This window comes from Excalfactoria chinensis, chromosome 1, assembly GCF_039878825.1.
Source record: "Excalfactoria chinensis isolate bCotChi1 chromosome 1, bCotChi1.hap2, whole genome shotgun sequence".
Taxonomy (NCBI): Eukaryota; Metazoa; Chordata; class Aves; order Galliformes; family Phasianidae; genus Excalfactoria; species Excalfactoria chinensis.
Genome location: NC_092825.1, coordinates 97,433,867 through 97,448,515, shown reverse-complemented (window position 1 = coordinate 97,448,515; position 14,649 = coordinate 97,433,867). Strand labels below are relative to the sequence as shown.

The 14,649-nt window shown below is 39.8% G+C and overlaps 1 protein-coding gene across 4 annotated transcripts in view; it reads left to right on the top strand.

Annotated features, from left to right (window-relative positions):
* APP (amyloid beta precursor protein) overlaps positions 1-14,649 on the top strand; it is a 199,496-nt gene that overhangs the window by 54,976 nt on the left and 129,871 nt on the right. For all 4 annotated transcript variants that reach the window (XM_072326680.1, XM_072326679.1, XM_072326678.1 and 1 more), the window contains exon 3: positions 12,447-12,576. In XM_072326680.1, coding sequence (XP_072182781.1) covers positions 12,447-12,576 — 130 coding nt within the window. The remainder of the gene's footprint in view (positions 1-12,446; positions 12,577-14,649) is intronic.

Sequence of the window (14,649 nt, the reverse complement as noted above, 5' to 3'; positions counted from 1 at the left end):
GAGCTGGTGGGGGGCAGCCCTGCTCATGGCAGGGGCTGGGGCTTGGTAGGCTTTGAGCTCCCTTCCAATTCCCACCATCCCATGAATACTTTAACTAATTCTGACAGTTCACTAATCAGCCAAATTGGACAAAACTGCCCCGTCCTTGTATGTGCTCCCTAGGGGTGGGCCCATGCTGCTTCCTGACTTTTTAACCATCTGTGGGCTAAGACAGTTCTGACAAACTCTCACGGGAATTGCTCCTGACACTGGATGCCTGCTGGCTGAATGGGGCTTCCCTATCACAGCACCAGCAACCCTCTTCAGGCACTTCATGGGACTGGCAAGCCTTGCACTCCAGCCACACCCAGTGACTGCTGCTGGTGCAAGTTTTGATTTAAGATCATAATGAAGTGGCCTGGTTTGCAAATGTATTAGTGTGGCATTTAAAGCAAAGCAGTAATTGTATGTTTGCAGGAGGAGAGGGAGTATCTGAAATTGCTTTGTATTTGTTCTGTTTTTATCAGTATTTCAGGTCTAATTGGAGGTGAAGCTCCTTTGAAAAAAAGAGGGGGAAAAGAAAGTATTTTAAGAAGCTCACAAATGAAATGCATGCAGTTGAGAGGCAAATTATTTTTCAATTAAAAATCCTCAGTAGTCCTATTTTTTCCTCTTAGTTACTAACACATTTAATGTAAGGATGCCTTTGCTGAACTGCAGGAGTGCTTATTTTAACGATTTTCCATCCAAAAAAGAATCTGCAGTCAGTGTATGAACTACTAAAAGTGATTGGAGTCACAAAAGGGGAATTAGCTTCATCGTCTTTTAAAAGCAGTTTTCAAATGTATTATCTGGATGTTTTGTTTCCTTCACATTTGAGTAGAATCATAGAACGACTGGGTTGGAAGGGGCCTCAAGGATCATGAAGCTCCAACCCCCCTGCCTGGCAGGGCCACCAAACTTCGACATTTACTAGAACAGTTAAGTGTTGAAACAATTGAAAGAGTAACAGGAGAAAACTCTTTCCTGTCCACCTTCTATTTGACATCTTTTACAATTTGGAAAGTGTCATGGTTTTGTGCTGTCAATATTCTACATCATGACATCATGTGCGGTATGAACTGTTTTGGTGGTATAAGAAAGTGTAATAGAGGGTATGTGGAAGTGTAACAGAGGGTATGCGGAAGTGTAATAGAGGGTATGTGGAAGTGTAACAGGGTATGTGGAAGTGTAACAGAGGGTATGTGGAAGTGTAACAGGGTATGTGGAAGTGTAATAGAGGGTATGTGGAAGTGTAACAGAGGGTATGCGGAAGTGTGGAAGGTTCATGCTCCAGATCTGTGGAATGGCAGCATCCCGAGTACTCAGCCCTTGGAGGAAACTACATATCCCAGGGGACAACGCGGCCAGAGATGAATCACCAGAGGAGGAGGACACACATATAATCTCGCTCCCAGGCTGGAACGTCCCTCTTTTCGCCCTGTCTATCGCTTTGGAGCGCTCCATCCCTGCTGTCTCGCTCTATCAGCAACGTTCCAGCCTGTCGCCTAGAGATTGCAGTAGGCCCCCGGTTCTCCGGGACTCTTTTTTCTCTCTTTCTTTTTCTCTGCCTTGTTTGATATAGTAGTTGTAGTTATATTGTATCATATTGTGTCTCGTATTTAGTAAAATAAGTTCTTTTCCTTAGATTGCTGCCGTTGTTTTTGTTCATTTCCCCTTCTAGGGGCAGCAGCCTCTATCACGGATAAATCTAGATAACCCGATTACAGAAAGAAGCAAAAACTCCCAAATTATTTTCTGGCTCTGTTTCAAGTATCATAATTAAATATTGTCAGCATACTGATAATGAGATTTTTCTATGACTTTCTTGCTGTAGTTGCTTGCAATGTCCATACAGACCAAAGTGTGCTCTTTTGAATTCCAGGCTCAGGATATTTCTTTTCTGTCCTGCATTTTGAGCTGATGAATGAATTTGGAGCATGAATGCTTCTTCCCTGATGTATTTTTATTCTGTGTTTTGCTTGATGTGGGAGAACTAGCCCTTGAAGGTGGTGGCAGTGGACAGTTGTTCAGTTATTATCAGTTGCTAGACTTCTGGTTTTATCTTCAAATCCATTGCTTTGTTGTGAGTGAAGACTGCGGATTCTGCAAAATTCATTTGCTGTGGTACCAGAATTCCATTTTGTAGGATGTTGTTTCAAATGTAACAGTTTCTCATTATCTAAATCTTACTGTTCATTGAGAGCTTCAGTAGGATGAAGTGTCCTAGGCATACAGTCATCTTCATTGGAATTCGGTTACAGAAAAAAGGTTGTGGGGTTTTGCTTCATGGTGTAACACAGGCGGTGAGGCCCACTTCATTTCTTGCTTTGCTGTCAAACTGACAGTCACACACAGGTTTCAGGGTGTTGTTTTATTGAGAGAAGCACTGGCTAAAAGCTTTTCTTCTCAAAATGAAAGATGGCTTGGAGTTCCTCTTGTTAAAAAGCCACATGGATGTCATTCATGGCTTCAGGATCTTGGCTTATTTCTTTAGTAGATTCTGTAATTTAGCATGAAATTGAGATTAGTGAATTTTCACTTCTGTTCAGCAAGTGGAAATGAAGAAACAAATTGGTTTATTCAAGCCAGAATTTTTATGTCTTCTTAAGATGAATATCCAGGTTTTGTTGCAAAAGCATTTGCAGTTTGCAGTTGGTACTGGTCTCTTTGTGCCCATTCTCCCTTCCCATGTTCCCTAGGGGAATCTCAGTGATAGAACTAGAGGGAATGGTTTCAAGCTGCGACAGGGGGGGGTTCAGGCTGGACATTAGGAAGTATTACTTCTCGGAAAGAGTAGTCAGGCATTGGAATGCACTGCCCAGGGAGATGGTGGAGTCACCGACCATGGGAGTGTTCAAGAAACGTTTGGATGTTGCGTTGAGGAGTATGGTTTAGCTGGGAAGTATTGGTAATGGTTGGACTAGATGATCTTCTAGGTCTTTTCCAACCTTGATAATTCTGTGATTCTGTGATTTAGCATACATGTATCCTATAGAAATTATAAAGCAAAACATTATCACTGCTTAATTTGGAAGGAGGAGAAAGCAGTGTTGTCTTCAAGCTACGTGAACAATTATTCTAAGTGCTCTGTCTTAATGGACCAATCCAAGACACTGAATGCATATTCCTACGGCATTTAACAAATAGGAAACACTGTAATCTGAATGTGTTCTGATTTGTTCAGTGTTCTTGCTTCCCTGTGTTTAACTCCCTAGTTTTTAAGGTAAAAGTATCATAGTATATCAGGTAGCCCAATCATTTCTCTAGGTTGCAGATTTGCCACAACCCTTTTATCTGTTCTTTCACTACAGAGCTAAGCCAAGCTGGATACATGGTTTTCTTGTAACCTTATATTGCTGCTTCACATTCTAGATACTACACCCTAAAGTTGATTTCAGAAGAAGAGAAATCACAGCCTTATTTGCCTTTTGGGGCATATGAGCAACTCAATCTAGGCTCTTAGATTAATAAATCGCCCATTGGCTAGTTCTGCAGTAAACTCAAGAATGCGTAAATTAATTAGATGATTAGAAATGAGTTCCCAGGCCTTTTACTTTGTGACGGTTCTTGCATGGCCCCGAGGACAACTTTGACATAAAGTAGGTCATTTTGTGAGCAGTAGAACTCAAAATAGTTGAATAGAGATATTTTTTTCCCCCAAGTATATTATTATAGACTTTTTGCTACTGTTGAGGTATGTCTCATAATGGAATCTACTCAACAAACAGAAATAACAATCCGATCAGTTATAGCCAAGTATGTTCTCCAGGTACATGTTTTGACTTAAAATGTAAGTTTATCTCATTAATGTTAAAAATGTATTATCATTATTGTTATTTTTTAGTGCAGAGGAGAAAGAAACAGTAGTTTTCCACATATAGTCATTATCACAGTGCTAATTAATTTTGTAGTTCAGTGCTTCCAGAACACAACCTCATCTTCAGGCAAAAATTGCTGGCAGAAGCTCTGGCTCTTTCCCTACCATTACTTTCTGAAGTTTATTGTGCTTGAGATGAAGTAATGTTCCGTCTTAGTTATGACAATACAACAAACTGGAAAGTATGTACTTTTAAAATTCTCTTAATTCCTGCCTTTTTGAAATAGCATTCATACTAAGGACTGCTCCTGATGATTCATCTCAAGTCTCTGAGCCTTTATTGCAGACTCTTGGATGCTGTTATTAGCCAACCGTCTTGTTTAATCATCCTCCTTGTATACTAGCTGTTTTATGCAGGTCTCTGTCATCCTGTATATTGATATGATCAAGAAAGGAGCTTCTGTGTTGCCTTCTTCCCACGGACATAGAATCATAGAATCACAAGGTTGGAAAGTACCTATAAGATCATCTAGTCCAACCATCCTCCCTTCACCATACTTACAGAAAACCCCTAAACCATATCTCCTAGCTCCCTATCCAGATGCTTCTTGAGCACTGCCAGGGATGGTGACTCCACCACCTCCCTGGGCAGGCTATTCCAGTGCCTGACCACTCTCTGAGAAAAAAAGTTCCTTCTTATGTCCAGTCTAAACCTCATCTGATACAACTTGTGGCCATTTTCTCAGGTACTGTTTGGGCAGAAGAGGCCAAGCCCCTCCTCATCACAACCTCCCTTCAAGAAGTTGTAAAGTGCAATGAAGTCTCCCCTGAGCCTTCTCTTCTCCAGGCTAAACAATCCCAGCTCCCTGAGCCGCTTCTCATAGGACTTGTGCTCCAGACCCCTCACAAGTTTTGTTGCCCTTCTCTGGACAAGTTCCAGGGCCTCAATGTATTTCTTGTAGTGAGGAGCCCAAAACTGATCCCAGTACTCAAGATGCAGCCTCACCAGAGCTGAGTACAGAGGGATGATCACCTCTTTGTTCCTGCTGGCCACACTTATTTCTTATACAGGCCAGGATGCTGTTTGCCTTCTTGGCCACCTGGGCACACTGTACACATGTGATATGGGAGGGACATCGACCTGTGAAAATCCCATGAGAATTACTCAGGCTCTGGAGCTGCTTGTGCTGTCCCACCTTCATTTCCCTGGTGATGCTATGCTCCATGCAATGCTTCAAGAGGGAATGGGTTGGCTGAAAGCTTGTCTTGTTCCAAAAGAAAGAGATGGCAACTTAGCCATCTCTCTGTGGATAAAGATTTCTATCTGCAGAGAAGTAGGTATTTGTTGCATTTAAGTAAGTGCTGAAGGTTGGCAGGCCAGCAGCTTACAAGAGACCATGGGTTCAACCCTGCTTATTTTGAGATTTCTAGCATGAGCAGCTGGATATTCTTTGTAATTATTAAATAGAGACTTTGGAGATCTGGCATGGTAAAGAGAATTTCTGGCAGGTCCAGGATTTTTTGGTTTGGTTTTCTTATTGCATGCGAGTGTATTATAACATCAAGGACTTGAAAGGCAGTGAGGGGTATGAATTTGACTATGCAGCCTTATTTCTGCTTCCATATGTTTCTGCCTTCCCCACGTACAGAGGAAAGCACTCAGAAAAAGCCAGCGTGGGAGCATGTGATTAAGTCTCTGCTAATGTGTGGAGTCCCGTGTGTGGTTTAAGGTTGAGCATGTTACTTCAGGTCTGGCAGGTTTTTAAATGCTTTAATTACAAGATAAGTGGTAGTCTTCTGTGAAACTCTAGATAAAAAACACATTAAGGATTTCCAGCAGAAGGGAATCATGTACCCCACAAAGCTGCTGGAAGGCAAACCAACCCAACTGGACAGTGAACTAAAACCAGCTTATGTATATGACCCTCAGTGCTAGAAGCACTTGCAATACCTTACCTATTCTCTCTCTTTGCCCCCATTTATGGCTCTACTTGTGGATAACAGCTGGTTCACCACCTGCTCTTTCCATCCTCCTTATAGACTCACACAAAATGTACCTCCACGCATCCACTTGTTCTTCGTATTTTTTATTTCTCCTTCTCCCCTCCTCTAGGATAGGATTACTAATGAAGGTCACTAGATGTGCATGTGTGGTGGAAGAACTAAAGCAGTTTAAAAGATACTTTGGAAAGTGCACCAATGCAGATGATGCTATGTTTATCTTTTTTTTTTTTTTCCTATTTCATTTTCATTGGGAAATGAAAGGCTTGCTTAGGTCACAGAATAGCATGAAAAATTGGGATACTAGATGGCAACGTAGCTTTGCTTCTGTGTGTGGGGCCATCCACACTGTGAAGGAAGTCAGCAGCCAGGGAGTGTGGTCAGGTGTGACAGAGTGTAACTGAGCCAGCTGAGACTTGGCAGAAAACAAAAGGCTTCAGTGTTGACTTGTGGAAGTGTGCTACTCTGGAGAGGTGAAGATCCTCAGTCAGGTGTGACTGATGGGACACAAGCCTTTGTTATGGAGCGTTCACTGTGCAACCATGCTAATACTCCAATATCTGCAGTGCTACTTGAGGTACAACTGTTCTTTTACTAAATGATGAGGAGAGCCCAGTTCATAACTTTCTGTGGGCATCGATTAGCTGGAAGGCGAACAGTACTATTTCTGCACAATATCAACTTGAGGAAAAACAGAAAAGACAAGGAGGTGGTGATTGTGAAATGAGCAAGTGTGGCAATGTACATGGTTCATTTCCCATGAAACACAACAGCTGCTGTCTGCAGATTTTGGTCCTCAGGGGCTGCCTGAAGTAGTCAACTTGACCACGTAGCATGGCCTTTGTGTCAGCAAGTTGAATTTTTCCTAAAGCTTGCATGGCATTCCCTCTTTTCTTGGCAGTTCAGAAATCTACATAGTTGCATGTATTATAAACACATGCAATTCATTGTCTTTTTCTTTTCCCTTCCCTGTTTTGACAAGAAGTTCAAGAGAGAGTCTTTCCACAACAGTATGTGTGTACATACAATGGTACTTTTTAGTGTATGTTTTAACTTTGATGTTGTTTTCAACCTTTAAATTGTATGTCTGTGCAGCAGAAAATACAGAAAGCAAACAACAAACCTAAGTATAAAAGGTGACTTTAAAACCTCTTGCTTCTCAAATCCTGAGTCTGGGTTTAGATATCAATCAGTGAAGATTCAAGATTACCGAATACCAAGATGCTCGATTGTAATGTAGCAAAATAGTTGTAAAAACAGCAATCAACTAGAGTATATCTACCAACTCGAGTCCATGTACAGCTGCCTGTTTTGCAGATACCCTGTTCTCAGTCTTGCAATATGTTTTTCAGTTGGGTTTGGCAGTGCTTGTGCCATTGCTGCTCATGTGATGCCACTATTGTTGCGGTTGACCTGGGACAGCTGGGAGTCTGCAGTGCTGCTGCTTTGCAAGTTTTAGACTGGAAAACTTGCAGAAATACTGTGCATGGGCACACCAAAATGGGTATTTCCTCTGACTGGAAATGTCAAATGCTTTGAAATGAATGCAACACGTCTGCTTATTACTGCTCTGCAATAATATATCTGTGCAAAATACTGGGAAGCAGCTGGTGTTTTGTTCCTTTTTGTGGTTTTAATGTGTAGGCTGCTTTCTGCCCTCTTTTTAACAGGAAAATCCTCAGCAGGGTTGTTTTTTTTTGTTTTCTGGGGGTTTTGCTTTTGTTTAAGATATACTCTGGAAAGGAATAGTTTTAATCCAACTTTAATTAGCTAATCTAGAACTGAAGGCTTTTCTTCCTCAAAATTGAAGCATTATTTAGTCATCCTTCAGATATGCACACTGTTAGAGTGACATACTCCACAATTTTAAGACCTTTTGCACTCCTAAATGTTAGATTTTTTTTCTGTGTGTGTGTGCCTTGTATCAACTGTTTGCAAACTACCTCACTGAAACAATACAAAAAATGTCTTCATTCCATTAAAGCCCAAAGGCAAACAGTTGTCACATCCATTAAGTTTTTACAATCTTAAAAAGCTAATTGTCTGACAATTTCAGTGAACAATTGTAAATACTAATGTAATATCAACATTATAGATACAGAATATTAAAAGTAAAATCTCTTGTGGTCCAATTGGAAGGAAATTTGTCCACAAACCTGGGAGGCATTTGTTGTTTTGACTGTAATTAAGCTATATTTCAGTTTGAGTTACTCTCCACTTTAAGTAAACCAGAACATTCAGGTTAATCACATTGCTGAAGACGTGACTACTAAAACCACCCCAGTATTTGTTCTGTTTACAATAGTAGTTCCTTAAATTCTCATAGCTGTACGTATGTTCCTTCCTACCTTGTCAATGGCCTATCTTTTATATTTAATTTTTAATATCACTGTCACCGAGACAGATGTCAAGCAGATTACCAGCTCATAAATACTTGATAGATTTGGGCTAAATTTGCACCAGTTCTTAAGTATCGTTTTTTAGAGAGACTGGACAGTGAGCACTTGGTGAAGCAAGAGCCTTTTTTCCTTGTGACCTCAGAAAGTTGAATTCAAGTTGACTTCAGCACCTTGCTGTGCCAGATGCTGATGCACAGGGTAAAAGAGAAACCAAATGTGTGGTGTGATTTAAGCTAAAATATCTTGTGTAGCTACAGCAAACAAATAAAAGATTAGGGAAAAGGAAATGATAATAATAAAATGTGTCTGCTTCTGACTGGTGGCATGTGATGGCACTCAAGCTAGCATACATTTCTGGACTGGACTTTCAAGTATGATGGAGAGTGGCTTGGCAACCATGTCATCCAGCTCCCTTAGGACTCTGGGATGCATGTCATCTGGCCCCATGGACTTGTACACATTCAGTTTCATGAGTTGATCTTGGACTCGCTCTACCCTTACAACAGGGGAGAGTGTGCTCCCCTGGTTCCAGCCTAGAGGTTTAGTTTCAGGGATCTGAGAATACTGGCTGCCAGTGGAGACTGAGGCAAAGAGATATTAAATGGCCATGGGTCTGTCCTTGTTCAACTCTGTGAATTAATCCTGGAGCCGGCCACTTCCTCTGCACAGGACACACGATCTCACTGCTGCTCTCTGGCTTGCCTCTGAACTTGTTCCAGTTCCTCCCAGTCCTTCTGAATCACTGCCCCGCAGCTGGGCCTGCTATTCCAGGAACAGCTGTGACCATGCTCAATGCCTCTGTGCATGCCTGGAACTGTGCAGACTCTTGCCCTCAGTGTACTAAGGGGAGCTCATGCTCACCAGTGGCTGTCAACAGCTTTCTGAGGTGCTTCTTCCTGTCTTCCCATCCTGAGGGAGTGGCTTGTGCTCTCAGTATCTGAATGGCCTGGGAGTCATAGACTGGCTGTGTGGAAATGCCTCCTGCCTGACTCCAGTCCTCCTCACTGACACTGACTGGAGATTGATGTGGTGCTGAGTTATCCACAGCGTTATTTTAATCTTTTCTTCTGCCTCCCAATTTTGTGTCATCTTTTCACTCTTTCCTTCCAGGTTTGTTAAAAATAATGCTGTGGAATAACACGCGTTCAATTAGTGTCTTGTAACGTAACTCTCTCATCAATACCTTTGTGTATAAACTGATCAAAACTCCATTGAGTACATACATTCATACTTTATTTCCAATCCAATCATCATCACACTTGAGAGTGGTGAATGTAAACGTAAACAAGAACACACTGAATTCCGAATGGTCTCAGTGCAGAGGCTTTTTTGGTTTTAGCTTTTGAAGTCAGTTAAAAGAAATTTACTCATGGAAATGGAAGGTTGACCTCCATTTCATCCACCGCTTCTTATAAAATACATTGGAGGTATTACTGTGCAACAAGTACGGATAAAGTTGAAAGTTTAAATGTCCTGTAATTTTCTAAAGCTCTCACTCTTGACTATCCAGAGGGAACAGTGGCTCATTAGGGACACTATAAATAAATATGAATCCCATTTTTCTATGCCACTAAGTAGGTCCCACTTCAATTCAGAGCAAATACATTACGTAAGTCTAGCTGGGGATACTTTCTTCAGTGCTTATGGTTTACTGGTGTTAACCTACTGACAGTGATGTTCAGAGCTTGTTTTCTGTTGTGAAGGGTGGACAAAGCATTGTGTGAGCTATCAAAGGAAATTAGGAATTTGGTAACTGATGTAGAAACAAAAGAAGCAGCTTCCTTGTATGTATTCTTCCTTGTGTGCTTCTGACAAACACCATAATCTCCTTGTAATTTGGTCTAACATGCTAACCAATAGTTAAAATTATGGTTTGAGAAGATGGTGAAAGTAAAAATAGCGTGCCCTCCCCAGTCTTATTGTTTCAGTATGAATTTACAATAATGGCTCACTCACTCGTTAGAAATTCACCTCAGGAAAGCAGCTTAATGTGTCTTTGTTCTCATGGATCAGGGTTCTATTTCCACTTGTTTAAAAGCTGTGCACACGTTTTGTGTATGCATAAAAACACCAAATATCTTCTTAATTTTATGTTATTGCATTTATTTATTTCTTTTTGCATTCTGGCCCAACATTTTTGAAAATTCTTAATTTTTTTTTATTTTTATTTTTTATTTTTTTAATTTAAGAGATTCATTTGCTTCATACGTGACGGGTGACACTTAACCCTGAGAAATGTTAAAATGGCCCTCACGAGAATGTGTCAGTGACACCATGTGCTATATGAAGCGTGTGGTTTGTGCCAGCATTCAATGTATGTGCCTGTAAACTCTAATTATGCAGTGTGATCTCTGGGGATGTATGAACTGGAAAGACTGTAGAGTGATGGTGGTGATAAAGGCAGAGTCCAAAGAAAAGTAAAGCTTTCTGTTGTATCTTCCTCATTAGCTCTTGAGGCAGCTTTGTTGCCGTACAGTGTACTATTTTCACAGCAGTTGAGGTGTGAAATTTCCTACTGCAGTGGAATCCTAATCCATTCTGACAGTGCTGTTAGGAGAGTTGAGAGCATGAGCATGCACAGACCTGTCTGGTAGAACTGGGGAAACAAAGGGCAAAGATAAGGAGATTGAAGAGGACAGGGTAGCTTTCATTTTGATTTGCACCTTACTGTTTGCATTCAGAACCTGGTATTTGAAGCACGGGGCGGGCAGTAAATTCTTCTGGAGATGCTTCCTGCAATTATAGTGAAAATACTATTTTTGCAAAATAGATGCTGAGCATCAGCCCTGGTCACCTGCAGAAGAGTAAACAAAAGAACAAAGCCACAATCTTCCAAATGTAGGCATGCTTTCAACTAAATTTGCAGTTCTCTTTTGTGGGCTTCATTTAAATGGATGGTCTAGCATGCTGGGTTAGCATAAAAGACTGCACATGGGAGTAACACTAATTTTATCTTTATTTTTTCTATTTTATTTTATTTTATTTTATTTTATTTTATTTTATTTTATTTTATTTTATTTATTTATTTATTTCCTCAGAGAGGGCTGTTGAAGTTCTTATTGTGATTTTCCAGTCATTGGCTTTGTGCTTCTAGAACCCACCCAATCTCAACTCAACTCTCTTCAACTGGGAGTTGTGAGTACGGAGTGGCGTATCTACGACTGAACATCCATGCTGAATGGGACGCTTAATAGGCTTTGCTTTTGGTTAGCTGTAGCCTTGTGCAGACTAACCATCCATTAGTGGCGGGGGAGGAGACAGTTGTGCTTCTGGAGCACATCTTCTGTTTCAGTTTGATCCACTGAGGAAGCCAGTTCGCATATGCTAAAAATCCTTCATGGTCCTCTGCATAGTGAGCGGTAGTGTGTTTCTTAACAACTGAAAAGCTCATGTAGTACATACCCTCTATATGAGGTGACTGGGAGGTGGGTCTGTGCGAAAGTTCAGCGTCTTAGACTTGTCCAAGAAGTCAACAGAACAGACCATGGAAGGTGATAGTGACAAAGATAATTTTTAGAAGAGTAGTGGCTGTGTTTAAAGGACTAAGAGAGATAAAATGACTAATATGTAGTTTGAGCGAAGTTGTGGCTTCCCAAGAAATTAGTCATTTACAGTTGCAGGTGGAGAAGGATATAAGAACGGGCTGGATTTTGATCTCAGTATTCAGGGAAAATTGGAAAGATATTTGTATTGGCGATGCAAACGTAAATATGAATAACTGATTGAACAAAGTGAATACTGTGCAGTCTGCTGTGGGGAAGAGTATGGTGTTTATCAAAAGAATTTTGAGAAACATAAAAGAGCATGCTATTAATTTTAGATATATATTGGTCCTAACCTCCATGTAAAACTTTACAAGGATGGCGATATCTTGGACTTTGAAGGAGAGAGTATTTTAGAAACTTGTTGAGATAATCTTTAGCTAAAGGAAGTATAAGTGGCCAAGTTATATTTTGACAGCCAGCTGTTACTACCATTGTATTCTGAACTGGCAGCTGCATGTTTTTTAGTGATGAATAAATGCACCAACTTTTTGGGTAAGTATCTATATTCATACTATGCAGTAAATGAAATATAATATACAGCAGAAGAGGAAGAGGTTAGGAAATGGAGTATGCTGCTATGATATCCATTTTACATTTTGTGTGACCCAGAGTGCATATTTGCAATAACATTTTTCAATTTCTTCTCTATATTTTTAATGTTAGGTTTACCCTGAACTGCAAATTACCAATGTTGTCGAAGCCAACCAGCCGGTTACAATCCAGAACTGGTGCAAGAGAGGGTGGAAGCAGTGCAATAGTCACCCACATATTGTGGTTCCCTACAGATGTTTGGGTGAGTGGTGGTCTTTTTCCTGCTTTTTGATGTTTCTGTCTCTTTGTGAGAGTCTACAAAACTATTTCTTTATATCTCTGTATTGCTGTATTTTCTGGAGTGGGTTTTGTCTTTTTTCAAGTCCTTTGAAGCTACCTTAAATAGAGAGAAAATTATCTTGTTCTTCCTGATTCTGTTTTCATGAGTGACTGCAAACCAGGCTTCTGCTTACTCCCAAGAACTTTATCACTATCATCTCTCCTTTTCTCCCATATAGACAAGTCCTTGTTTATAAGCTATCCATCTTTCCCCTGAATGTATACTACTGCCTTCTGCCTTCTACTTTAAAGCCAAAAGGACTGTGAAATCCCATTTCTTTCTGCGGCAACATGCTTTTTTCTCCTGCTTCTTAGGTTGTTGCTTAGGATTTTTCTTTTTTTTTTTTTTTTTTTTTTTTTTTAGTACATGTTAACTTCTGTTAGCATCCTATCAGCATTCAGAAACTGAGAATCACATTGATTTGATGTTTTCATTAATATTCCTATCACATCTTTCTCTTTAAATTGTTCCATGAGCCATTTAAATTTGCTGCTTTTACCAGTATTGTTTGTATCATGTGATGGATTTGGCTGCATAGAGTTCGAAGTTGGATTTTCTATCCTGCTATACTGAGACAGTTAAAATCTCTGCATGGAAAGCATCTCAGACCAGTTATTCCATGAAATGAAGAATGAATGAAAGAAAATATGCAATCTTTCTAGAATTCTTGTTCATTTATTGGGCTAGGTAAGACAAGTGGCACCCTGTACCTGATACAGAGTGATTGTGCCAACTTAATGACAACAGAACTGCAAGGTAACAGATGGACACACCACTGCTAAGAAGGCAAAGCAACAGTTGTGAAAAATACGTACTAAGTAGTATGAGGGAAACAATTATTCAGTAATGTTTCTAGATCTAATGATTGATTTTATAAGTATGACATATGTGTTTCTTGATCTATGGTGTACAGTATACAGTTGTTGATGCTACTGCAGTCTATTCTAAGCATTAGCATTCAAGAAGTACCCAAATTCAAGATGTTTTCTTGCAGGGATAGACCTTCCTCTAACGAAAAGTTCAATTGTATGAAGGATCCTGCAATTTTTTGAGTGTTTTCCAAACCTTTGCATGTGTTTTGTCAGTCACTCTTATACTGAAATTTTTAATGTTAAATGTTTAAAAGATCATCTTCTCATTTGTTGCTGTGTTTTCTTTAGTAGTCCGTAGTTAAGATAAGGATTAGCATGTAGGGCAAGTAAACTTTTAGAGAAAGATAATTGGCTTCGTAGAACTGGGGCTGAACTGCAGTCTCACCTGGCTTCATCATTACCTATTTGATCAAATTTCATGCGAGTCTACTTGAATTCACAGAACATTACATTGCAGTATATAATATATTGATGGATATTACAGAAGTGATGGAAGAACATATTAGAGGATGTGCAAAACCTAACTTCTGTTATTTATTGTATTGTAATCATAAGTAAAGCTCTGAATTATTTTCAGGGAAGTATTGTGCTGAGGACTCTGCATATTGATGTGAATTTGGACAGAGCCCTGGAGAACTTACAACTTAATTTAAGATAAAAGACAATGTCATCACAAGAGCAAATGAATATAAATTGACCATGAATAAATTTAATCTAGAAATTACAGGGAAGTTTCTGCAAGGGCAAAGAGCTCCAGCAGTCTCTTGGTAAAAGGAATAGGAGTAAGAAGCCTAGTAATTTAGAAGGAAGTTCATAAATTTATGAACAGCATTATGAGCAGTTGCCTCCGGGTGTAAGGAACAGGTCTTGGACTTTTAAGGTATTTTTCCTGAGCTGCTGTTTGGAAATGAAAATTTATCAAGAGTTAAATGTCTGCAATCTTAGGTAGCAAGTTAGTTTTTCCTTGCTAAGGGCAAGAATTTTAAAGGCATTTAAGTAGCTCCTTTCCAATAATACTTTGCCCTTTAACTTTTATTCTACGTTTTAAAAAACGTATATGCTATTTTTTACCAGATTTCCTTGTAAGTGAAGTTTATGCAACTGTGTTTGCCTACATTTATGG